Source organism: Mesocricetus auratus, unplaced genomic scaffold, assembly GCF_017639785.1.
Source record: "Mesocricetus auratus isolate SY011 unplaced genomic scaffold, BCM_Maur_2.0 Super-Scaffold_100676, whole genome shotgun sequence".
Classification (NCBI taxonomy): domain Eukaryota; kingdom Metazoa; phylum Chordata; class Mammalia; order Rodentia; family Cricetidae; genus Mesocricetus; species Mesocricetus auratus.
The window spans coordinates 82,139,178-82,165,070 of record NW_024429266.1 but is presented as its reverse complement, the minus strand read 5'-3'; the positions used below and the strand labels follow the sequence as shown (position 1 = coordinate 82,165,070).

General features: G+C 33.2%; 1 protein-coding gene across 1 annotated transcript in view; it reads left to right on the top strand.

Annotated features, from left to right (window-relative positions):
- Window positions 1-449: 449 nt before the first annotated feature.
- The window catches only part of Cdh19 (cadherin 19), an 88,444-nt gene continuing 63,000 nt past the window's right edge, over window positions 450-25,893 (top strand). Inside the window, exons 1-3 of the mRNA XM_005077231.4 lie at window positions 450-721; window positions 18,358-18,660; window positions 22,396-22,687. Coding sequence (XP_005077288.2) covers window positions 18,442-18,660; window positions 22,396-22,687 — 511 coding nt within the window. The 5' untranslated portion in view covers window positions 450-721; window positions 18,358-18,441. The remainder of the gene's footprint in view (window positions 722-18,357; window positions 18,661-22,395; window positions 22,688-25,893) is intronic.

The window sequence follows — 25,893 nt, the reverse complement described above, 5'->3', positions numbered from 1 at the left end:
ACAATGTTTATGCAATATTAGCTCTCCTCATTTGCTCAAAATAATTTTAATTGTAAATAACATGCACAGGCAACTTGTAAATGCATGCTGATTCCATAATAAATAATAAAGCTCATATCAGTAATTTTAAGTCCCCTTCTTGTGGTTTCAAGTTAGTTTTTTTTTTTACTTGTTGTTTGCAAATAGGAGAGCAAGGTAAACAGAGATAAAGAGGGAGAGAAAGAAAGAGAGAGAGGAAAGAAGGAAGGGAGAGAGAGAGAGAGAGAGAGAGAGAGAGAGAGAGAGAGAGAGAGAGAGAGAGAGAGAGAGAGAGAGAGAGAGAGAGAGAGAGAGAGAGAGAGAGAGAGAGAGAGAGAGAGAGAGAGAGAGAGAAAAAAATGACGGACAGACAGAAAAGCTGTGCTGGTACTACTTGTTTTGCTGTCTCCAATTTAACCTCAGACTAACAACGGCCATCAGAATGCCCTCATGGTATTTTGCACAAAAGACTCAGTGTTCCTGGTTCTAGTTAGAGAACCCGAAATAGCAGGAGTAAGCAATGACATACAATGTTGTGCTATTAAAGTCGCAGCATACCAAACACAGAGCACATTGAGATGTGGAGATTTTTCTGAGAAACGTGTAAAGTTAATTTAGAATATCTTTTTCTTCTTCCTCCGATAACTGCTTCTAAGGTGCGGTTTTCATTTTTTCAGTTGACCTGGGATTTCAATTTGAGCAGGTAAGACGGATGATCTGACATAGACTGAAATATAAATAATAAGCATTTATTAGAATAAGTTGGTAAGTAGTTGAAAAATTTTGGCAAGTTGGCATTTGATAATGCAAAAGCAATGTAGAAATAAGTGAAACAAATAAATGTGTTCGACATTTGATAGAAAAATACACAGAAGAAGAAATTTATATTATCTTAATAAAAATTCAGGGAAATGATGAAATAGTAGGAGATTAGAAACAGGTTTCTTCTATGAAGAGATAAGACTGCACTTTATCTTAAATTGTCATGCATTTGCATTTTTGCATTGTGAATATGGATAATGATGGTGTGTTCCTTCAAATCATGAGAAATATATTCCTATGTAAAATAAATATTTAAAATTTTGGAATGGGATTTTCTGCATGTTTCAATAGCACTGTTTATTTGAAGACTAACAGTCTTCCTTTCATTTTCTTTAAAAACTAATGTGACAGGATTTAAATAGTAAATAATATGTTTCATATAAATATTAAGACATCGAGGGAGATAGATACATTTTTGCATATATATATATATTTTGAAAGACATTTATATATCTCAAAATAAATGTTAGGCAAAAATAACCTATCCAGCCGAAAAATAGCAAATCAAAATTAAGAAAATAAAGAAGTTATCTCGTATATTATGAATCAATTCTATCAACCCTAGTTATCAATTTAATATATCATTTAGGGTTTTAATAAAAACCTAAAATAAGCAAAAAAGGTAGTTATAAAATATACAATATTAAAAAATATATAAAATGTTTGGTTCCATTTATACATGAGCTTTTAGAATGTATTCATTACTACAATAAAAATCATTAATTTAAATTTCATATCAATACTATGTTTATGATTAATCAATGCCTATGTAATTTAATAAAATCTTTATTCCAAAATGCAAATTTAAGCAAGAATATATCATTTTATTATGAAATCTTAAAATGGTGGAAGTAATTTTTTTACGTGAAGAATTAAAAACTTATATTTGTGTGGAAATGAAAAACTTACATAAAAAACAGGCAAGCAAATGTCACAGGTTTCTGCCTTCATCATAATGCAGCTAAACGGTCTGAAAAATTCTATATACTATTTTTTATTTTATTATTAAAGCATGTCAACTTCTTTAACACAATGATAACACTATCAAAATATGTAGACGAATATGAAATATAATTAAATTACTTGCATTAATCAGGAAAGGATATAGTCATTGTTCTGTGAAATTCAAGCAGAGCACTATGTCTTTTCTCTAAGTAAATACACATCGACATTATTGGAGTACTTCTTGAACTGATAAGTATAACGCTGCCCTTTATGTATAGTGCTTTGTGAGAATGAACCAGGCTACAGTATTCTTTAACTTCCCTGAATAAGACAGCTTTTCTAAATAGAGCTCCCTTTGTGATATGTTAGACATGAGCATTCTTTTACATATTTTTCACTGTTAACAGGGGCTTATAGGATATGTTTACTATTGGGGCATATCAAATTTATGAGCTAATAATAAATAAGCATTCAGAGATATAAAATCACATGTCAAAATGCATGTATACAGAAAGATTATTTCAAGTTGTTTCCATACTTTTATAATTTTACATTTACAGTTATTTTTATGAAAGTACCATTACATAGAATACTTACTTTACAATTAATATTATAATTTTGTTTAAATTATACCGAATAAATGTGGATCAATATTTTCATTATTAGTAAGAATGTGTGTGTGCCTGCTTATGTGTTTATCTAGGATTATGTTTTAAGGTTATATTCTAAAACAAAGAATGCTTAACATTTAGTTTGTAAGATATCATGTAACTATTATCAGTGTTATTAGTTGAAAAATAATCTGTGTCATTTTCTTTTTCATGTAAGCTTATAATGGATTATCATAAGATCCACCAGTCCACTAACATTCTTAATTTTCCACATCTAACTTCTACTTCAACATCTAATTCTATTAATCCTATGTACTCTTTTTTTCTGAATTTTACATATCTGAAAAATTATGACAATTATCTTGCTATCTTTGGTCTATTTCAATTCCTATGATGTCCCACTTTTCTGAAAATGATATAATTTAACTCTTTGTTTCAAATGTTTATATTGTATATATATATATATATATAGTTATACTACATTCTCTTTATTAATTGATTTAATGATGGTCATAGAGTTTGGTTTCATAACTTGTTTATTGTGATATTACAAGAATAAACATAGCAATCCACCTATTTCTTAGGCATTTAGATTTAGAGAATTTTGTCTATGTATCCATGGATGGACAACTGAATCATATAGTAGTTCTATTTTTGCTTTCTTAAAGGAACAGTCACATGCTTTCCATAGTGGTTGAACTAAATCTGTCATACTCCCGTAATACATGATTATGCCCCTTTCAAAACATTATCTTCATCATTCACTTGTGAAGAAACTTGCTTGAAATGGAAACTCAATAAGAATTTCATTTACTTTAACCAAATAACTTATGGCATTCAATAATTTTGTGTGACCAGTTATTTATTGGTCATGTGTAAATACAATAGCTTGAGTGGTATTTATAATGTTAATTTGTTACCCAATTCACTTTATTATTCATTCTTTTACTGATCTTTAATTTCCTCTTAGATGGAAACCTGGAAACCATTTCCTGTCATTCTATGGGCTGTCTTTTTACTGTGCTGATTGTCATACTTTGTGACTATATGGTCACATCTCTGACTCTATAGACTTTCTCTTTATTCTGATGTTGTCTTTCAGCATAGAGGCTTGGTGACTGGAAGGTCTAACTTGTCAGCACTTGCTATTCCTTCATGGACTCCTAGAATCTGCCTATACCTACATCTTGAACTATTTTCAATCTTTTGTTATAAAACTTCAAATTGTCATATTTAACATGAACAGTGTTGCAATATGAGTGAAAATTTATAAAAATTTATAGATTCATTATTCAAAAAGAACTCTACAGATTTCTAAGAAGCATATGTTAAAGATGCTGACTTTTTAAATAGTTCATGTCATCTCATTTTTTAAGTGTCTCAGATAGCTAATTAAGCTTTTATATGATTTTTCCATTTCTTTAGTCTGGATGTCTTTTGGTCTCTTGCTTGGCAGTATCTTTACATAATTATAATAGCACTATAGTATAATTCTATCTCCATAATTATGGTAACTTTAGTAATTCTTATTTTGCTCATTAGTACTTTGATTATGTTATGATTTCCCTACCTTTTGAGGCCCTGTATTCATTCCACCTCCCATAAGGAGGAGAAAAGTCTTATGCAAATATGTGAGATATTTAGATTTTTCATGCTTAATTTCATTAATTTACATGTATATTTCAAGTACAATAGGTAAAATATTTCATAAAAGATTAAGTTTTATATAAGTATCACTGGTTTCTAATGCACATATAAACATTCATGCTTGTTTTCATTTTCAATGGCAAAAAGGTATATTGCATTGTTTATTTTTATCTTCCACCTCTTAACATTCTTTTATCATTATCCTCAGTATCTGTTACAGCAAATTAAAAATAAAAACTATAAAACATTGCAATTAAAATAAACCATGGCCAAGGACTGCATATATTTTTTTATCTATTTCACTCCCACCCACAAAATATTATAAATAGTTCATTGGAGGCTATTGTTTAGTTACCAGCTGAAGACAGAGTTTCTGCCTAACCTGGTTCAGCAGCCATTGAGGTAAAAATATAGAGAGAGGCTCATATTATTTATGAACACTTTGTCTGATGGATCAGGCTTCATATTGGCTAGCTGTCTCTTAAGTATTTGCTCATTTGTATTAATCTATGTATCTCCAATTTGTCTAGGCTTGCCAGGGAAGCTCAACCATTTTGCTCCCTCAGTATCTATCAACTATTTTCCTACCTTTCCCAGAATTCTCCTAGTCTAGTAGCCTCACCTATACTTCTGCCTAGTTAATGGCCAATCAGCATTTATTCATCAACCAATAAGGGAAAAATATATTCAAGCATACAGAAGGACATCCCCCATCATCTCCTCTTTTCTTTCTAAATAAAAAGGAAGGTTTTAACATTTACCTAGTAAATTTATATAAAGCAAAACACTTATTAAGGAAAAATTATAGCTAACCTTATTTAGTCCTTTTATACTTGGAAATTTTTTTAAAAATATTTCATCATCTATCCTATCTTTGTGTGTATAGTTTTAGATATTACTTATCTTTTATCACTACTAAGGAAAACCATAACCATGACTTTCTGTCTCTACCTCCATCAATAAATTCAGAAGGATAACATAAAAATTCAAGAATTGACAGAGACACCTCCCTGCCTGGACAGTCACCCAAGTTTCTTTTACAACATTGAGGTATCGTATCTGGCAGACTTTTTAATGAACTAAGAAATTTAAAGGTCTGTTTGTTGTTGTATTGACAAAGTTCATAAGATGCTTTCCTCTGTAAAGCAGGAGCCCTGAAGGAACATTTTGTCTCTTAGCAAGTTCTGCACTGAATTTCTTTTTGAACTGCTTTTCCATTTTCACAATGTGATGTCAGGCAGTCCAGGCAAGAGCAATTTCTTGTCCTAATGTATATTTCTGACATGTTGAAGTTTCTTCTATGCCCATCTTCCTCTCTAATGATACTGGAGTTGCTAAGAGCAGTTTTGTCTCATTGTCAAGGAAAACCCTAATAAATATTTTAGATGCCATATTCTGTAGGTCTTTGAAAGGTTTTGAAGAATATTTATTCATTTGAAATATATGTAAGTATTATAGCTATAAGTTTTGACTATTTAAAATCTGTATTTAAATATATGTTACAATTTTAAATGAGCTGTATAATTACAATACCTAAATAAGAGTAGGAATATATGTATATATGTGTATATATTGTCATATACATATATGACAAATTGATCTTAAATTTGCATCATTAAACCAAAATCCATACCAATGTGTATTATTCATTTCTACATACTTTTATTCTTTAGAAAAAAATTGTGTGTGATCATTGACCATTTATATCCCACCTCATTTAAATGAAAACAAACATTTATAAACAATATTTGGGAATGTGGGTATAGTGCTTTCCAAACTGCTTCCAGTTTGGGACCACAGAATATCCCAGGGGCATCGTGAGATAACCCAGAATCACGGCAATCTCCTAACTGTAGTATCCTGCAATCGTGCATCATCCCAGTTGCCTTGGATTGTGGATCAATTGAGCCTGTGCTTCAGGGGCTTGATTGATGTAACCACGTTAGTCTGGAATCAATCCACAGCTTACATCTTCTGTGGAAGCAAAAGCAGAAACTTTTTTTCCCAAGTAAAATGTGCTTAGATTTAAATTTTGAAGTCAAGGCATTTAAAAATTATATGGGTTGGATTAATTCAGCAGCATTTATTATCCAATATCTCTTAGCAAATGTTGCTCCTTCCTTAGCAATCAAAAAATTTAAAGACAGCACAATAACATACCCTATCTGGACTATGTATATTTTCCATCTATATGTGGCTTTTTTAATACTATTCCCTTTATTTGTATTTTTTGTTTTTAAGACAATGTTTCTCTGTGTATTTTTGCTAGTCTTGAACTCACTCTGTAGACCATGCTGTCTTGAAATCCTAGATAGTCACTTGCCTCTGCATCAGGAGTTCTGGGATTAAAGTTGTGTGCCACCACACCCAGCTACTGTTTCCTTTTTTTTTTTTTTTTGGTTTTACTAGACAGGGGGTTTCTCTGTATTGTTTTCGAGGCTTTTGGTCCAGCCTGGCCTCGAATTTACAGAGATCTGCCTGCCTCTGCCTCCCGAGTGCTGGGATTAAAGGTGTGGGCCAGCACCGCCTGGCTACTGTTTCTTTTTTTAAGGGTTTTCTCTATCCTTTTTATTTTCTCCCAAGCATCCCAAGCCTATGTAAAGTTTAAACACAGTGTAAACCTTTTATTACTGTTTCTTCATCTGAATCAGTCTTTACTATATATCTCTATCTTTTCTGTCCAGGAGTCTTTAATCTACTAAACAGCATGGCTAAGATTAAAGTACTGGCTGGCATTTCCCTATACCTTGGCTTTCTGATAGTTTATCTAGCTTCATGGTGGAGGTACATGGATAGCAACAATGTTTATTGTCACAACTCTGCAGAGTTTCTAGGTCCCTGTCACCTCCAAGAATCATGGTAATAAACTACCTTTAATTGTAGGAGAGCCTCGTAAAAAGAGCCTTGTGTTTTTTTGTTGTTGTTGTTGCTAACACTGAGTCAAGAACACTGTCTTAGAGTTTTCTTCTAGAAAACATAGCACACCTGAGAAAACACTGCCGCTAAGAAGACCTTTCCTTTTTAGAATAACCTTGTAAGTTTTTTTCAGGTTTTATGTGGAAATTCTTACCAAACGTCTGGGCACCAGTGAAGATGGAGTTTCTGTTCTGTCTGGTGTCACAGCAGTTTAGTCCAAAATAAAGCCACATTGGCTTATATCAATTATAAACTGTTTGGTCCATGATTCAGGCTCCTCATTGGCTAGCTCTCTCTTAATTATTAACCCATTTCTATTAATGTATGCATCTCCAGTTTGTTTAGGGTTTCCAAATTTGCCCAGCCCTCTTTCTCCCTTAGTAGCCACATGGCATTTCCCAGTCAGCTGTTTCTCTGTCTTTTCCCTTTCCCATAATTGCCTTAGTCAGGTAGTCCCACCTACACTTCTTGCCTGGCTAAAGGTCAATCAGCATTTATTCATCAGCCAATGAGAGAAATATATATTCACAGCATTCAGAAGTGTATGCCCCATCAATCAGCTCTCAGCATAGAAAAACTAATATTAGTATTCTGTCATAGGAAAATACAGGAAATAATGAATGACTTTTATTCATAGAGACTAAGTCAACATAAAATGCCAATGTAGGTTCAACCAGAAGAGGATCCCATAACTAAGACAGTCTCACAACCACGAAGCTATTTGTAATTGATATCTGATAGAAAGTGAAAATCAGTTTTATCTGATAGATTTTTGCTATGTATATCAAACAAAATCCAAGATTAGTTGGCCAATACAAATTTAAATCCATTTATTATATATTTTTGCTTCATTATTTTTGTTTTTTTTGACTTACAAATGATTTTTAAATTTTTATTTTGCAATTTTGTTGCTTTGTTCATTTTTTAAGAAACTGAAAGAACACAATTTTGTGTGTGTTGGTAAATGGGGCCAATTAAAATTAAATTTTAAATAGAAAATAATAAAATCAATGAAAATATAAGTGTTTTCATAAATATTTATATATATATATTTCAATGTTTGTTAATTTGGTGCAATATGTAATGCACTTGCCTCTATGAAATCATTGTATTTTACCCTAAGAATAATAATAATATACATACATGTAAAGAAACATCATAGAACTGTTATGTTTTACAGGTTAGATTTATTGTACTTTCTTCAGTTTAAAATACCACAAAGAATGGGGTAAATGTAGTAATCATTAAGACTGAAAAAATTAAGAGCTTTGTTATGTAAACTATTGAACATCTGTGTTTGCATACAGCTTTCAGGGTGAAAATATCTGGGAAAGTCGGGACAGATTTCTGTTCTCTAGCTTCTTCTACTTATTTAGATTTTGTAAAATATGATACAAATGTTAATCTAAGTCCAGAAGTCTAATAATCATGATATATCTGGATTTCCCTCAGGCCATCATGTTTAATATGCATTGTTGACACTCAAAACAACCAGGTGAAAGCAATCCTTTCTTCACTGATACTATGGCATAGATTACCATTGTTATTTTATAAGTATTCAAAGGGGTATTAGGAATTAAAATAATTTGAATTAGTCATTAACTAATGTGTTATACTTAAATAAAGTATATTACATTTCTTGCTTCTTCTGGGAATAGAGAGAGCTAGCCTTCTGGGCTAGAGTGGAATATAAACTTAGTTGAGAAAGGAGTTCATCCCCTATTTTATGCTGAGAAGGTAGCAAAGTTAGAGTTGGCTGGTAGCTTTCTCCTTTTTTTCTGACATTTCTGTATATACCCCTGATATCTAGTCCCTGGTTTTTATTACTAAGACCAGTCAGAACACATGCAAAATATGAACACAGTGTATTTTTCTCCACATAAAACAGTCTATGACCCTAGAATTGAAGAATATAACCCTAGAGTCAGTAGGTGATAAGAAAAATCATCTGATACTTCTCATGACATGCTTTGTATATATGTTTTAGTACTGTAAGTAGGTCAAACTGGTCTATCAATTCCTGTAAGAATGAGAATACAACTTTTATCTTAAAATAAAAAAATCATTTAGTATGTCATTTACCCTACACTTTTTTCCAGGACTCAGATTTAATGGATGAAGGATATATTAATTTTATGTTAAAATATTTCCTGGTCAAATCATATACCAATTTCATTTTTCCTTACAAATTATTTAATGTATTATAGTGAGGGAAAATGTATGTTTTGAAAGTTTGTAGAAAGGAGGAATAATGAGAGGTAGATTTAAGGAAATTAGACTTTATCAGCTTATGTTACCTCCACTGGATTCTGTGTTGTAATTTTAGCCATTTTTTCACTGTCAGTATTAGCCATGTCGAGTGCCTCAAATGCACTGCTTATTCATCCAGAATCCATCCTCATTGAGTCCAGTTGTGAATTCAACACTTACAATGAAATGGCATTACCAGTGCCTTTATGTGCTATAATATCATTCAAGCAGTGAATGATACACTGCAATGTCAAATAGGACATCAGAATGGAGTTATGGGTAATAATGATTGCAGTCTTATCATAAGTATTTTTTTTAAAAATTCAAACCATCCATGTAAAAAGCTGGTGTGTGATAGTCACTAGAAACAAAAGAAATCCTGAGAATTGCTGGGGTTCAATGGGTATCCTATCTAAAGGGTAGACATGCACCAGATTATTTATCACATTCATACCACAAAATATTTTAAAAGAGAAAACTGAACACAAACCCAGCCACAAATTCCTTGCCCTAAAATCCATCCCACCTACAAGATGCTCTGGATCAATGATGATATAGAACTTGTGGGAGTGTCCAAACAATATTTGTTCCACTTGAGAACCCTGCTTATAGAGGGAGCACATGTCACTTACACCCTGGATGTCCAGGATCAAGCCTGAATGGCCTGGCTATATAGTGTAGAGATAAAAACAACAATACTGTCAAAAAAGAAATGATTTTCTGATATGCTCATAGATGAATATCTTGTCAACTTGTCCAGGAATAGTTAGAGATGCTTCATCCCACAGCATATGGGATTAGGTACAGAAAGCCACACCCAGATATTATGCAGACAGAGTCTATACTGAAGGTCACTACTGAGTCTCTCCTGTTAGAAATGGGGGAAACATAAGGAAGACTAGGAAGACAGATTGTAGGAGTCAGAGGAAGTAGAGGTCATGCAGGCTCGTGTGTGCTCACAAGGATTGAAGAGGCAAGCACGGTTCCTCTGTGAATATGATTTGGTTGTTTACCTTAGTTTTATTTTATGAAGTGAGTTTGTCTTTGACTCTTGAGATTCCTTTCCTCCTATTTGGTTGCACTCTCTTGATATGAGGGATTCACCTTGTCTTATTGCATCTCCTTTTATCATTGTGTGTGTGTATGTGTGTGTGTGTGGTTGTTGTCTCTTTGAGGCTTGCTCCATTCTGAATATGAAGCAGAGGGTAACGGATTTGTGGAGAGGAAACAAATGTTAATATAGGAGGAGTGGAGGAAGGCGAAAATATGCTTGGGATATATTGTATGAGAAAATGATTAATTTCAATAAAATAATCATTCCTCCTACAATATTCAATTGTATAACCAGATTGTAAAACACTGTAATAGTATTCACTTTGATATTTTTGTTTTTGTTTTGGTTTGCATTGCTTTGTTTTTTGCTATCAAAATTTTTCTTGCAACCATCATTTAAATGTCTTAATGTAGGTAAAAGATTTAGTTTTACACATGTAAATGGTTGTATCACTCCAGATATGGTGGCACATGTTTTTAATCTCAACATTTGGGAGTCGGAGTCTGGTAGATCTTTGAGGAATATATTGAGCTGAGTATATATTGAGTTCCAAGACTGTTAAGACTGTAGAGAGGACCCTTGTCAAAAACACAAATAAATACAAATGAATTAAGTTAAAAAAGTAAATATGCTCAAACATTATTAAATTCAAGGACTATTTCCTTAAATACTCAAGTTTTTCTCATCACCAACACCAGAGTAGGAGATATATGCATACTCATTGCCTGCTTTTAGACTCAGAATTGTTAATGTTTTAATTATTTCCTTTCTAGTTGTAGTTGTACCTAATACTATGTTAGTTTGCATTATTACTGAAAGTCAAGATGATGATTATTTTAAAATGTATTTGTCATAGGTGCTTTTATGGAAATTTGTCCCAAATGCTTCTCCATACTATACTTTATAATGACACTTGCAACTGAATTTTCAAAACTGTAATATCTTGCATACAGTTCTTTTTCATAGATATAATCCCCAAATCTTTGCTGTCAGTTTGTGACTTGTATTTCTGTTTATCAATAAACATTTCTTGTAGCCTCTATAATGGTGGCAAAATTATTGAGGTCACAATACCTGAATACCATGAATATTACCATTATAGTACAAGGAAAGATTTTGTTTGGAATACTGTGGTAGGAAAATGAAATGCAATAAAATATTTCACTGAAACAAGGAGGCAGAGGGAAATTTCAGAGTGCTAGAAGGCAATGTGCAGGTAGATTAAAGAGAGATCTGGTGGCGCTATACTGGGGCCTTGAAGGGGCTCATGAGCCATAGAAGGCAATCAGCTGAAAGCAGCTTAGGAATTGGGCATTTTAAGGACAAGATTCTTTCCAGAAGCTTTATGTTGTGTTCTGTGAAGTCCTTTTTGAAATTCTGATCCACAGATGGCACATAATAAACTGTTTCATTTTAATTGAATAATTTTGAAATTGGCTGTTGAACATCTATTGTGAAAAATGGTATCACTAGAAAGTAAGAGTTCAACTATGACAATGCAATTTTAAACTATCAATTTTAACAGATATGCATTTCATGTTTACAAAAGTCATTCAGCTGATCAGGGGTAAAGACAGGCACATCTCTGAGTTTGAAGCCAATGTGGCCGACAGTGAATTCCAGGACAGAGAATTCCTATGTAGGAAAAAGAAATCATTCAATCATATAGTAAAGATTTATTTTAAATTTGTCATTATTGACCACTTTATTTGTGGCGAAATATAAAACACAGTGCTGTGCTAAAACACTTCTTTACACTGTAAATGCATAAAACTACACCACTGTTGCTTCGTTTTGATTTGGTCTCAAATGAATTCTGGGTTTTTGCCTCCAACATCACTTTTCCTTTGTTGACCTGTAGCCTCTTGAATCCCTGTTATAAATCAGTCGCTTTTTTTGAATCCTTGTTACAAAGCAGTTGCCTTTTGAATCCCTGTTATTAATCAGTTGCCTATTGAATGCCTGTTTTTGTATTTTCCTATACTAGGATGCCACAGACTAAGCCAGGATGATGTCAAGTATAGGGTCAACTTGGTTTACACAATGAAGCTTTGTTACATAAAAATTAATGGAAAATGGGAAAACCAAAAAAAAAATCAAAACCAAAAAAACCCTCAGTTTCTCATTTACATATATATTGGGCTGTATGCCTGTTCATTTGTTTTTATATTTTCCCCACTGAATTAATTTCTAGTTATGATGCAACTAGAATGCTAGGAAGTTAACAAGAGAGTGGTAGAAGTCTGTAAATAAAATGATCATTTTTACCACATTTCCTTTTCTCCTATAGCAGTATCTGTGCTATCCAAGGTCAAAAGAATTTACCTCAGAGTTTTGCACCTAATCTAACTGAAATTATATTGGGATGTGTACCAATCTATATTTCCCTGTGACAACCGTTGATGTGTTTAACCATTGTTCTTTGTCTGGGATGGTTATTTGTCCATTCTTGACCTCTCATACTGCTTGAGTTGTTCTTGTGTTCCTTTATCTGCAACGAAAGGACTTGACAGACTAATACATCATATTTTTGTCCCTTTGTTCATGTCAGTATCTCTAAGAATTCTGGCTTTTCATTTGCTATGTGTCCTGACACATCAATAATCACACACAAATAACAAATTTATCCAAAAGGCTTATGAAGGAAACACAGTTTCACTTAACTCAATAACTAATGTGTCTCTGCCACTCTGTCTTAATTGAGGATTTTATCACTGAAAAAAAACACCAGGACCAAAAAGCAAGTTTGGGTGGAAAGTTTTATTGGGCTTGAGGTAAGCGTTGCTGTTCATCACTGAAGAAAGTCAGGACAGGAACTAAAACATTGCAGTTTCTCAGAGTCATGAGATGATGCTGAGGCAATGGAGAGTTGTTTCTTATTTGCTTCTCAAGACTTGCTCAGCCTGCTTTCCTATACAGGGATAGCACCAGGAAGCATGGCCTGTGCACTCTCTCAATGATCACTTAATGAGAAAATGCTTTACTGCTGGGTCAACGAATTTCCTCAACACAGTTACCTTTCTCTGATGATGTCCCTTGTGTCAAGTTGACACACAAAACCAACCAGTACACTCTCATTACTTCATAGGATTTAAATGTTATTCCTTTAATGATTTCCTTAGTATTATCATTTCATTCTGATGAATAAAGTGTCCCACATTTGCTTTCTGATTGCTGTTATTATGGATTGTTTTCTATATAATCTTTACAAATGGCACTTTGGGGTTATTATTCCTATGTTTTATTTTTTTGGTTAGTATTTAATTAATTCTTTTCAATGGTTATTGTGTTTTCCACTTGTTTGCTTTCATTACAACATATTTGTATACTAAAATTAACTTTTGCTTTTTAAGAAGAAAATTGATAATGTGAGCTTTATTAATGGACTTCAGTAAAATTAGCCTGAGGTCTGTCTACATGGTCAAAGATGTCTAATTATTTGCTTAGTGAAGTACTGATTATATAATCCTATAAATTTATAAGTACTATCTTAATAAAACATGTGAAATACATTCAGTTTTCTAAGCATTTCACATCATGTAATATTTTACAACATTTTCACTGAACTATTTAACCCTACTTAGCAAATTTTGAAATTGTATTGTCTAGGAAATTCTTAAAGATTCCTCTGAAAATACATTAATCTTTCTGGGCAGTAGTGGCACACACCATTTGTCCCAGCACTAGGGAGGCAGAGGCAGGTAGATATCTGTAATTTCAAGAACATCCTGGTCTACAGAGTGAGTGCCTGTAAAGGCTCTAAAGCTACAGAGAAATCCTGTCTTGAAATCCCACCAAAAACCACACTAATCTACAAGTAAATATTATATTCAAAGACATACCACCACAATACTCACTATAACATGCAGGGGTAGGGACTGAGGCATACAATAATGCAATAGAAGAACAGAATGTCTGCTTTTATTTAGTTGTTATGATTTTTATAACAAAAACAGTTTATTATAAAGAATTTTAATTAAACATAGGTTCAGACCCCAAAGGAAAACTATAATTAATACTATACCTATAAATAAGATAAAATAAATACTAGGCTATATTCTCATATATTAAATGCTTCATATTATATAGTTGGGGCTATATTAAGATACTTTTGAAATTTGAGAAATTTCCCAAACACAACAACACATTCCCTTACTCACTCTGTTTCTTTTATTTCCTTTTCCACCAGATTGTATGGTATTGGTACCCGAATAAAATATTTATCTGTAACATCTTATAGATATAAATGCAAAAAATATTTTTCTTTTAATTACAAGAAAAAAGTTTTTCTTGGTAAAAGTAGTTTTATTTCTTCCTCTTTTATAATTTAAATTAGAAACAAGCCAGTTTCATAAGTCAATCCCAGCTCACTCTCCCTCCTTTCTTCCATAACTCGCCCAAAATCCCCCATACCATATTTCCTCCACTCCCCAGAGGGTGAGGCACTCTATGGGGATTCCCAAAGCCTGTCACATCATCTGGAACAGGTCCCAGTCCCCCCATGTATCCAGGCTGAGAGCACATGCCTTCACGTGAAATGGACTCCCAAAATCCATACCTATGCCAGGGGTAAATACAGATCCACTACCAGAGGCCCCATAGATTGTCGAGAGAACCTTACAGACATCCACATTCCTGGGGTCTGGATCATTCCCATGCTGACCTCTCAGCCATCTTTCTGGGGACCATGTGCTTCCCCTTGTTCAGGTCAGCTGCTTCTGTGATCTTCATTAGCCTGGTCTTGACACCTTGCCCATCACTCCTCCCTCTCTGCAACTGGGTTCCAGGAATTCAATTCAGTGTTTGGCTGTGGGTGTCTGGCTTTGCTTCCATCAGTCACTGAATGAAGGGTCTAGGGTGACTTATAAGCTACTACTCAGTGGAAAAAAAAATGGAATCTTGAAATTCGCAGGCAAATTGATGGCACTAGAAGAAACCATCCTGAGTGAGGTAACCCAGCCAACTCATATATTAATTTTAAACATGGAGTAGGGGATTGCCAGCCTCCAATCCACTGGGAAATAGTGAGGACATTCAGAGAGACATATATGTTACCCTATAGAAGGGGAAGAGGACAGGATCTCCTGAGCAAATTAGGAGTATGAGGGGAGGGAAGAAGAAGAAGAAAGATGAGGAAATGGGAGACAAGGAAGCCTGATTCAGGGGAAGAATAGAGGAGAGCAGCATGAGTGATACAATAAGAGAAGGAGCCATTATAGGTTTGAGGAAAGATCTGGCACTAGGGGGATTTCCAGAGATATACAAGGATGACACCAACTGGCAATCTAAGCAATAGTGTAGAGGTTACCTTAAATGTCTTTCACCTATAATGAGATTTAAAAAATAAATTTTTTTTTTATTAATATTTTTTTTATTTTCCATTTTAAATTTAGATAAGAAACAAGGTTGCTTCACAAGTCAGTACGAGGTCCCTCTCCCTTTCCCTCCCCTCCTCCCGTGCCCTCCCCCCATCCCCCCCCCGTTATCCCCTCATTCCCCCAGGGAGGGTGAGGCCCTCCATGGGGGTGTCCATAGTCTGTCATTTCCTATAGGGCAGGGCCTAGACCCTTCCCCAAGAGTTCAGGGTGAGAGTGCACCTCACATTGTTCAATGGGAGTCCAAAGTCCGTGTGTATACTTGGGATGGGTACTGATCTGCTGTCTGGGTGTCAGTGAGGAGGCCTAGGTAATCTATTGAGCCTTGGACAGCAGATCAGTAAAAAATAAAATTTTGAGAAGAATATAAGTGGCAATTTGTTAAGCCTCTAGCATGTTTATTAAATATTCCTGGTTAAGAAAAATATCAAATCCTAGCAGAGGGAAACAACTATTGAAATTAGAATATGTTAAAAATCATAGGCTGAAGTAATCTTTGTTCATCACACAAGTAGGAAGAAAACTAATATAAAAATATCAAAAGGAAATTGGAAATAATACAAAGTTCAACATGAACATGTCAAAATATTTCTATCCTGAATCCAAAATTTTTGGATATTTTAAATTTTAAACCTGATAAATTTGATTGTCCTAAAGTCTTATTTTGTTATTCTGAATTTTTAGTGAACCTTAATTTTTGTTATACAATAATACTTTCATTCTTATAAATTGTTCATGGAAGCTAATGATCAATAGATTATAGCAAAATTACTTAGCAGAAATAAGAACCTGACATGAAACATGATTATATGAACTGATTTCTAGAAACTATCATTGAAGAAGAGATTTCACACCAAAATATTTTCAATGATTTTTCCATTTGTGCTTTGGTATGTGCATGCATGCACTGACATATACACACACACACAAACACACACATATTATATCACATCATGCATCAAATATTATAAATAATAAATAGATAAATACAAATTGAATTCACACAAAATATCAAAATATAGACTCAAGAGAAAAAAGGTTTGCTGAAATAAGACAATTTTACATTCATATTACCTTTGAATGATAATTTTCCAAATTATACAAAATGTAATTCTTCATACTCACTCATTGCCTATAGTTATTTTTTCTTTCAGATCTAATGTATCTATCTATCTATCTCTTTGTCTATCTATCTGTGTATCACCGATTCATGTATGGAGTTGTATCTATCTATCTATCTATCTATCTATCTATCTATCTATCGATCTATCTATCTATCTATCTATCTATCTATCTATCTATCTATCTCTTTGTCTGTCTATCTTATCTGTGTATCACCCATTCATGTATGGACTGGATTGTAGCTAAACCATGGTAATTCAATGTTTATCATGCACTATATTTCTTTGTTGAGTATCACACACACAAACACACACACACACACATACACACACACAGAGTTTTCAACAAAATGAAACATAAAGTCGGTAACTTCAATCGAGGGTGAAATTCACTCTAGTATCCCCAATTTTTTATTTTTTTGTTGACATTCATTAAGTAAATGCATAAGAAACATACAGCTCCTTGAAAAGAATACAAAGAAATCACAGAGTACCTGTTTTCTTTCTTGTTTTGTAACAAGTCTATTTAATATAAGCCAAAGATCTAAATATTTTCTCTAGAGAAGTTCAAAATTTAATTTAGAGTGTTCTTAGCAATGTCATTCAGAAAAGCTTCTCACCTGGGATTCTGTTGTTTTTCTTATTACCTTACTAAATTCTTATAAGAATTTACTGGAGTACATTCTGTCAAGAAATTCAGAAGAACCACTGCAATTTGGATTCCTGAAATTACTATTCAGTTGTTCTGCAAATGTGGGAAGCAAGATAGTAACTTTTGTGTCAGAGTTGCAGAGAGTAGCCTGGGACCGACAGGGTTCTGAATAGTTGAAGTAGGCTAAAATGTGTCTTAGTAGTTAATGTAAAATAGCCTTCATATCCAATTTACATATTTCTTCTGTTCCATTAGCATATGATTTGTCTAAAATTTCATATATTTGATGTTGTTTATCTGAAGAGAATGTTTTCCCTTTTTATTCCATTTTCAACTTCAGAACTGTCTTTATAACCCCTAATTATTTAATTTAAAAAAGTAAATAACTGCAATGCCTTCTTATTAAAGATGCTTTATAACATCAGTCTCACAATTCCTAAATATATCATGTTTTAGGTAGAAACATTATTTTTATTCATTTATTTAGTATTATTATATCATGAAGAGAAATGTAAGATAAATCATATTTCTATGAAATAAAAAGAGGAGATTAATATTATTTTCACATGGCTTGACTGTTGTATTAATCAATTAGCTGAAGTTTTTCTGAGATAGAAATAAAGAAGGAACTAAGTCAGTTAAATGATAATAAAATTGGATCTCTCTCAATGTCAGCTGTCGATCAAAGAGATTGTTAAAGGAACACTGCAACCTTCAGGCAGATTTATGAGTGTAGTTTAAAACAAATGGAGCTTGAGCTGAAATTTATAGCATTACAATTAGATTATTGCTGGGCTGCAAAATACAATTAACTAGCTTAATTGGATGATAAATTAAATGTCTGTTTTATTCCCTTATTCCCAGCTGCAAATGTTGTAACCTGACTTTAGTAATTATGTGAGAAAATGTTTTTTTAATGTCATTTTTCCTGTTTTCTATGTTTTAGGAATACAAAGAATAGTAAATATTGTAAAAGAATATTGAGAACAAATACAATTTGTTTGCATCATCCTTATTCTTCTGTAGAATAATGGTTAGAATCCAAATACACACAACAATGAATTGCTGCTTCCTGAAACACTGGATATTGGTCATTCCCCTCCTCTGGTTTTGCATTGAAGTTGCTGAAAACTTGCAACCTCAGAGGCCTCAGAGAGCAGCACTATCTCCTGTAAGAGCTAAGCGTGGCTGGCTGTGGAATCAATTTGTGGTACCAGAGGAAATGAATACTAGACAACATGTTGGACAGGTACTTACATTCTGAAGGAGATATGGAAGATGGGTTTATAAAGATTTTGTGTGAATGTGTTGGGAAAGTCTGATGATTTACACATGTTTAAGAGAGCCTTTAGAAACTCCCAAACACAAGCACAGTAATGAATTTCTATTTACAAACACCCACTCACACTTGAAGAGGGAAGTCCAGTTTTCAAATTTCTTTCTGTCTTTTCATGAATGTGTTGCATTATTTATCAACACTGAGAAATGTAAAGATGCTTTTTGTGGAAATAGATCAAAGCATCCACAGAGTGATATATCATTTGTGAGCACTCTTCAGCTTCATATACTGATATGCATAGCAACTGTTGGCTTACCTTCTTTCATATTTAATTAAGCATATTAATCCTATCAGTTTTAGCAGTTACAGAATTTCAAGAGCCTGCTAAGTTTGATTATTTTCACTGCATCAGAGGATTATATTTAAGAAACTTTTCCTTAATGAGACAAAACCTCTCCAATCTTTATATTTATTTTTATTATTACTTGATTGAATTTAAACAAAGATAATTTATATAGAATCCCCTCTTTGTATCTCTTTTGCTTTAAGATAGATGTAGCAAAATAAGGTTCTTGCTAACTAGGTGACAGTAAAATGTAATGAGATTCAAAAGGTGAAGCATTTAGAATTAACTTACTTAAGTTTATTCAGTCCATTTTGGAGAATGAATTTTTGGCATGTTCTTCACAATCTGTGAACACTTGACTTATCCTAACCACAATATATATATATATATATTCAACCACAAATTTTAAAAATCTTACCATGTGTGCCAATCACAAGTGCTATTTTTTCAGGCATTTTTATTTTGTATGGTGTCTTCAGGCAAATAACATACATGGCTATGACACATGAATGAGTGTTTCTGCATGTTATATTCTTAGTCCATTTTAAAGTGTTATTTATAAATGTTTTGCTATAAGAATATATGTGTAACATTTGCATGTATGGTGGTTGTGGATGTCAGAAGTCCTTCTAACTGTATTTAAAGACTACTTTGAAGCAACTTGTGGATTTTGGGAACTGAATAAAAGTCTTCTCCATAAGGATAAAGCATAATAAACCATTTAGCCATCCACACAGACATTATAATTTTAGCCTTACATAATAAAAATATTTACAAATATTAAACATGATTTCCTTCTAAATAAATTCAAATATCTAGTAAAGATAAAGGGTAGTGATGATACAGCCTATTTGATGGTTGTTAAATGATGGTAAATCACTAAGTTCAATTAGGTCAAAATTTACATTGATACTGAATTAAAAACATGAGGAAAACAACATATTTCATAAATTTTTTATCAAAATAAAGTACATTTCACAACATCCTTGCATGCCCAATAGGCATGGATATGAGGCAAACAGTCCAGAGAATATTTGGCTGTTATACTTTCTCCATAAATACTCAGCTCTTTGGTATTTTGAAATTATTTAACAAATACATGCAATACATTTATTTGTTTCTAAATTTCACTTCTCTTGTATTTGTTATTGAGGAAATTCTCAAGTTAACAAAATTATAGAATTTTAGTTCTTTTATCATTAGGTATATTCTTATGTAAATGTATTTCCATTATTACTTCATTAGCCTATGACATAGCAAATTCCACGAATTTATAAATACTTATATCATGTTAAAAATATGTCACAAGGAAGGCATATTGGTTGTTAGTTTCTCTATTTCCTGATGTAGAAATGGTATTTATTTTATTATTACAAATAAATTTTTTAAGCTCTAATATGGTTTTCTTCATGGTCACTTAGTAGAATTTATTATTATAGAACAATAACTCACAACTTATAGCATGAAAAACCCTATAAACTGTAGTTTATGTTGAATGTCTTTCCATGAAGGTCATACTCAGAAGAAGTGTATATTCATAAACAGTGATCCATGGAGAGATGCATGTTCAACAATAATAACGTTTTGAATTATGATGTAATCTATGTTTGTTTAAAATAACTTTGCTATGAGAGGTCATGCATCCTCTCTACTTTTTCAAATAGATAATTGTATTTTTACACACAAAATTGAAATTAATTATAATTAACTGTATAGATGATGACAAATTAGGTGCAGAGCAAATGACAGAATAATCACGAGAAGAAAATGTACATATGAGAATTTACAATGATATACATTGAATTTATTTTTAATACTGAGCTGAATTTCTGACTTGTAAAGTTTTAAATTCTTCCTTTTTCTGTGTGACACATTATCTAGATGTAGGCTACTCTTGGAAGTGCAATGCAAGATAGGGTGATATTGAAATTCTGACTCTCTTGCTACTTTGCGTCAACTGTTGTTCCTCTGTTAGATGGTGCTGGTGATTAAACTCAGGCTGTGTTTGCTTGCAAGCATTCTGCTAACTATGTACAGTGTCTAGCCTCTTGAGGTTTAAATTTCTGTCTATAGTTGTCTTTAGGGGAAGATATGGCCCTTCAAAGCCTGTTGTCCATGTGGCTCTAAGGAAGTTTGAATTGTTTTTCTTTTCCCTGTCTTTTGAAAAGGGTTTATTAAAGAAGGTGAGGATGGTCAGTGAGTAAATATGTAAGAATTGAGGCCTTAATACCTGCATTTGTTCCCTAACACCTAAATAGTGAAAAGAAAGAGTTTACTTTTACCTATAGTCATCTGATGGGTGACATAAGCAGCATGAAAATCTCCACATCCAAACATATACAATGAAAAATAAATATTTTAGGAGAATATAATGATCACAATGATAATAGTTATAAAGCTATTATTTTGTAATTGTATAATAGGGCTGTTAGTAGATTTCAATACAGACAAAAATGTGGTATTAATAAAATTATTCTTTCTAATTCTCTTTATATATATATGCAAAAATTTATGATGATGTCTTTTAGTGACTAAGACTACATTATAAAATAAGTGAACTTATTTGACATAGCTAATGAATATTTTAGAGCAATATTATTTCCTTTTTATCTTTTTCTTATTTATTTTTAATTTATGTTCATTGGTATTTTCCCCATGTGTAAGTCTGTGTGACTGTGTTGGAACTCCTTTAACCAGCATTAAAGATAGTTGTGATCCACCATGTGGGGTCTGGGTTTTGAACCTAGTCTTATGAAAGAGCAGCCAGTGTTTTCAAATATTGAACTATTTCTACAGCCCTAAAAGTCTAAACTAATAAGAGCAAACTAATTAGAAGTATGTGGAATTTTAATTAGTATAATTATAAATAATAATAAAATATAATTAGACTAACTATATGTAATGCAATTAGTATTAGTATCTAAATAGTTCCAAAATAATTGGACTTATTTTTTTAAATAGTAATATTGCTACTTCACTATATTGGAAATTAAGATCCTCTTCAATGCCAGAGGAAGATGTACATGTGATGTAAATATTTTACCTCATTTGATATGATGAGGAATTATCAACAGGGTTGTTATGGTTCATGCATTTAAACAGAGCACTGGGGAAACCAAAGTAGGTGAATATCTGAGTTCAAAGCAAACCTTGACTATAGAGTGAGTTACAGAGAAGGCAGGGTCTGGTTGTGTATACAGGGCTACACAAAGAAACCAGGTCTCAAAAATCAAATAATAATAATAAAAGGAACTGAATAGAACTGTTCATTTGATACTGTTTAAAATACATGAGAATCATGAATACAAAGCTGAATTTCCCATGTGTCTGGAAATTTACTTGTCTATCATTACTTGCAGCTAAGATCTGAATTGGACAATGGAAACAACTCTTTCCAGTACAAATTATTAGGGACAGAGGCTGGAAGCTTCAGCATTGATGAACGAACAGGTGACATATTTGCCATACAGAAGCTCGATAGAGAAGAAAAATCCCTGTACATCCTGAGAGCACAGGTTATAGATACGACCACTGGAAAAGCTGTGGAACCTGAGTCTGAGTTTGTCATCAGAGTTTTGGATATCAATGATAATGAACCCAAATTCCTCGATGAACCTTATGAGGCCACAATACCAGAGATGTCTCCAGAAGGTATTGCATATTAATTTATAACGGAGCTTTATTTACAATTATAATGAATTAAACTTATCAGTACATGTTTTGTAGAACATTGTTTTAAATTCCATATTAACCTTTCCTGTGACAAAATTTTAAGGGAAATACTTGCAAAATTACATAACATAATAATATTTTATAAGGTAGAAGTAGAAGAAAAAATATAAACTACTTCCTACTGAACACTATTTAGTACTTTATGTATTGTTGTTTCAGAATTGTTTGAACTTTCATAGTATAATATGATGATTTTAATTCTTGCATAGACTATGAATGTAACCTATATTCTTTCTGCCAGCAGCCTCTGTCTCATTGCCATTTTAGGATCCAAATAACACACAAAATACTTTATTAATTTTGAAGCTGTTGGTTGTTTACTTTAATTTCTTATTGGCTAGCTCTGACTAAATTATTAACCCATAACTGCTAATCTAAGTATTTCCACAATATCTACTCTTACCAGAGAAAGGGTCTAGACCTCTTTTTTCTCCTGCATCCTACATCATGACTGCCTGTGCCTCTGTTTCCCAGAATTTCCCTTGACTCCTAGGGCCACCTATCTTGCTTCCCTATTGACCAAAAGTGCTTGATTCACCAACCAGTAAGATAAGCACATATACAGAAGGACTTCCCTCATCATATGTGTATGCAATAACTTCTTTATATATAATGCTGGTATTTGGTATTTGAAGTGAATTGGATTTCAAACTTGAATATTCAAGTCGAATCAAGGTAAAATTAACTTTTTTCTCATTTGTAACTCCCTATTACGAATTAATTTCCCTGTAAGTCTACAAATTACATTTAAAATGTTTTGGTTTATATATTTGATGGATTAACAAATTATATAATGCATGTATGAGTTATTAAAGAAAGTAATTTATACAACAATACTACTATAGTCATCAAAAACCAGGAATACAAAAATAGGAGTGCCAGGAAAATTAAATGCAGTTTTGGTCATATCTTTTTAAATCTTATTACCATTAAAGTCATAAATTTGACAAATGAATAAAGTATGAGACAAAATTATCAGCTATTTTGGAGATCAAAAATATCTTTGGCCTAGTCCCGCCTACACCTACCTGGAGTGGTTAATATTGAACATTTTCAGTCCTTCCTTCCCCTCACTCTCCTTGGAGTTTCCTGAACCAGGGACTGAGTGCCTGCATAACAGGCCAAGCACAGCAGGGCAAACCATCTAGGGTCTGCCCATATCACATTACTAGTACTGCCTGCACCAATTGGGATAGGCGTAGACAAGGATTCACCCACTGGGAGAGCCATAGGAACCTTGGACCTCCCTGAAACCCTTGGAGAGAACCAAGAACCAGTACCCACCATGAGAGTGAGAAACCCACAAGAACCCACTGGAAGAAGGTATGGGAACACAACAGTATAAGAACACATTCAACAACAGTAAAGCCAATATAACCCCAACAGAAACTAGGGAGTCTACACCAGCAAGAACTGAACATCCCAATGCAGATGAAACAGAAGAGAATGATCTTAAAAATAACTTAATGAAGATGATAGAGAACCTCAAAGAGGAAATGAAAAAATCACTTAAAGAAATGGAAGAAAATACAAACAAGAAAACAAATGGAGGAAAAGACAAACCAAAAACATCCAAGAGATGAACAAATCTTAAAGAAAGCAAGGAAAGCCATGAAAAAACAATGAAACAAGTGAAGGAAACAATTCAGTTCCAGGCTTGAGTGCTGAAATCAAGACAATAAGAAAACACAGAATAAGGAAATACTGGAATTAGAAAAGTTGGGTAAATGACCAGGAACTACAGGTGTAAGTATAACCAATAGAAGACAAGATTTGTAAGAGCGAGTCTCAGTTGTTTAAGATACACTGGAGGAACACTGTCTTAGTTAGGGTTACTACTACTCTGATAAAAACACCATAACCCAAAACAATTTGGGGAGGAAAGGATTTATTCTTGCTTACAACTCTCAGGTCACAGTCCAACATCAAAGGAAGGTAGGAACTCAAGGCAGAAACCTAGCAGTAGGAACTGAAGCAGAGGCCAGGGAGGAGTGTTGTTTACTGGCCTGCAACCCTGTGGCTTATGCAGCTTGCTTTCTTATAACAGCCAGGACCACCTGTCCAGAGGTGGTAGCCCATGGTGAAATGGGCCCTCCCACATCAAACATCAATCAACAAAATGCACTACAGGCTTGCCCACAGGTCAATCTGGTGGGGCAAAAAAAAAGATACACTGGAGGAAATAGGATCATTGACCAAATGATATCTTAAGTCAAATAAATCACTAACAGAATATATCCAGCAAATATGGGACACCATGAGAAAACCAAACCTGAGAATAATAGGTATAGAAGAAGGTGAGAAAACCAGGCTCAAATATGTAGAAAACAATCATGAAAAGTCCCTCAACCAATAAAAGCCCAGCACCAGACGGTTTCAGTGCAGAATTACATCAGAAATTCAAGGAAGAGCTAATACCAATACTCCTCAAAATATTTTTTACAATAGAAGCAGAAAGGTTTACTATCAAACATTTTCTAAGATGCTATAATTACCTTAGTAGCCAAACCACACAAAGACAGAAATTAGAAAAAGAGAACTACAGACCAATCTCTCTCAGGAACACTGAAACCAAAATACTCAAGAAAATACTGGCAAATGGAATCCAAGAACACATAAGGAAAATCAGTCACCATGATCAAGTAGGTTAATCCCAGGGATGCAAGGATGGTTCAACATACAAAAATCTAGTAACATAACCCACCATATAAACAAACTAAAAAAATCACATGATTATCTCACTACATGCTGAAAAATCATTTGACAAAATTCAACACCCCTTAATGATAAAAATCTTGGAGAGATCAGGGACACCAGGAATATACCTAAACCTGATAAAGGCTATGTACAGCAAGCCAAGAGTCAACATCAAACTTAATGGAGAGAAACTATACATGATTCCTCTAAAATCAGGAGCAAGAAAAGGTTGTCTACTCTTTTCATATCTCTTCAGTATTGTGCTATAAATTCTAGCTAGTGCAAATGACAACAAAAGGAGACCAAGGGAATGTAAAAAGGAAGAAGTTAATCTTTCACTTTTTGCAGATGATATGATAATTTACTTAAGTGACCCAATAAATTCTACCAGGGAATTCTTACAGCTGATAATTACCTCCAGAAAACAG